The 2,001-nt window shown below is 42.6% G+C and overlaps 1 protein-coding gene across 1 annotated transcript; it reads left to right on the forward strand.

The window, feature by feature from the left end:
* Positions 1-874: 874 nt before the first annotated feature.
* On the forward strand, positions 875-1,740 carry LOC104602622 (protein S40-4). Its single transcript, XM_010266381.3, has one exon. It carries the CDS (start codon positions 971-973, stop codon positions 1,475-1,477), a length of 507 nt encoding a protein of 168 aa, XP_010264683.1. The 5' UTR covers positions 875-970; the 3' UTR covers positions 1,478-1,740.
* The last annotated feature ends 261 nt before the right edge of the window (positions 1,741-2,001 follow it).

Below are 2,001 nucleotides of genomic sequence, written 5' to 3' on the forward strand. Positions count from 1 at the left end.
ACAACTGGCAAGAGTAGCTAGGTCCGAACTAGGGGGCCCTACTTCACGTGCCCATATCATATGCTTCCCCCTTCCAATTCAATGCCGACACGTATCCTACAAGCATGTACCTGTCACACGTGTTGCCGTCTACATAGCTTAAAAGCAGGACCAAACCCTTTTTTCCTAGAACCAGGTGAACCGTCTTCCGCGTCGCGACAAAGTCAGAGCAGATGAAGAAGAAGTCATGTACTCATGTAGCAAAAAGACAGAATGAAGTTCCTGTATGGATAAACGCTTGCCTCAATTACTTAAATACCCCCCTTTCTTCTCCCAATAATTGCTGCAATCCCAAGTCCCAACAACGGAATTTCTTAACTTGCAGAAACTGTTAATCAAAGTGAGTCTCCGGCAGTGCGCACCAGCATGAATGGGAATACGCGTCATCAAATAATGAAACTCAAACCGTGGTTGTGATGCTAATCGCAGGAGAGTGAAAGCCTCAACGTGGCGAAAGGAGAGGAGGGTGACAAAATCAGTTGACACTCTAAAATGGAATTGAAGATAAAACTTATCAAACTACCACTGACATTACGGGATATCTGGTGGCTGTCGTTGCATGCGAGGGTGTAGGTCCCAACTGACTCAACATCTTCTATTGATACGACCACGATATACTAAATCTAGAGATTATCAGAACCAAGTTCAAAGATGCGATCTATCAGAATATCACGCCTTTTATGGATAACATCATAAAAAACTTACGTGTCAAATCTGCAAATTCTGAAGGATTTTTTAGGCATAGTAATGGGAACACATAGTTAACAGAGAATGGGAACAGTGGGGAAACCTTATCCGGTTTACGCCTTTATAAAAGCAGAGCATTTTAGCAAATCCAGAACAAACAAAGCGCAGGAAAAAACACCAAAAGGCAGGGCATTTTGAAAGAGAGAAGCAAAAAAATACAGAGTGACCATAAATTTCTTCATCAATGGCGACTGGGAAGAGCTACCTCGCGAGACCCAGTTATCGATTTCTCGGCGTTGATGGAGATAATACAATTGGTTCGGATACCATGTTCGAATTTGACGAAGCCGACCTCTGGAATTCGAATCAGGATGCCTCACCGGAATTCAAGAAGTTCATACCAAATGCACGTGTCTCAAAGAAATTGGCAAAACGAGTGGTGAATGCTGATCGGAGTGATGGAGGGACTACAACTGCAATGTCGTTGCCGGTGAACATACCCGACTGGTCGAAGATCCTCAGGGAAGATTACAGGGCCAGTCGGAGGGCAGAGAACGACGAAGACTTTGATGACGATGACAACGACTCCGAAGACAACAAGATTCCTCCGCATGAATTCTTAGCGAGGCAATTTGCGAGGACCCAAATCGCTTCCTTCTCTGTACATGAAGGGATCGGGAGGACTCTCAAAGGTAGGGACTTGAGTAGGGTCAGAAATGCAATCTGGGAGAAGACTGGCTTTCAGGATTAGCAATCATTGACACTCAGAAGAATTACAAAAAAAAACTAGAAGTTTACAGGATTTTTTACTCTGTAATAGTTTCATATGTAGTTCTCTTTTCTAATTTCTACTCCTCTTTGTATGATGTTTATCATGTTTACCTTTTCTTCCCCTTGCTTTTTGAGATTGTCTGGTCACTAGTTCTGATAGGAACGGATCATTCAAGGATGTATAAGGGTTTGTATTCGAATTTCCAGAAGAAACTTAATTCTTTTTTCCTTTTTCCCTCTTCATCTGTTCTTGTAAATTTGTCTGTTTCGAACATTCGGGGTCCCTTTATTTGTCCTTCGGATGGAACTGAAGGCAGTGCAATAATTTAAGCAAATATTTGGATTATTAGCCACCTCACATCTTTGGTTCCACACTGTATTTTCGGAGTCATGAGAGAGAGAGAGAGGGCAGTATACTTAAAATGATTCATTGGGTGCCAAGTAACAGACCAGAGGAGACGCGAGGATTCTAAAATGGCTTTCCAGGAAAGCTTCTCTTGGTAA

The sequence above is a fragment of the Nelumbo nucifera genome, chromosome 2, assembly GCF_055504915.1.
Source record: "Nelumbo nucifera cultivar China Antique chromosome 2, China Antique-T2T, whole genome shotgun sequence".
Taxonomy (NCBI): Eukaryota; Viridiplantae; Streptophyta; class Magnoliopsida; order Proteales; family Nelumbonaceae; genus Nelumbo; species Nelumbo nucifera.

Excerpts from the sequence above, each read along its gene's own strand:
- LOC104602622 (XM_010266381.3), top strand. The coding sequence starts at position 971 with ATGGCGACTGGGAAGAGCTACCTCGCGAGACCCAGTTATCGATTTCTC.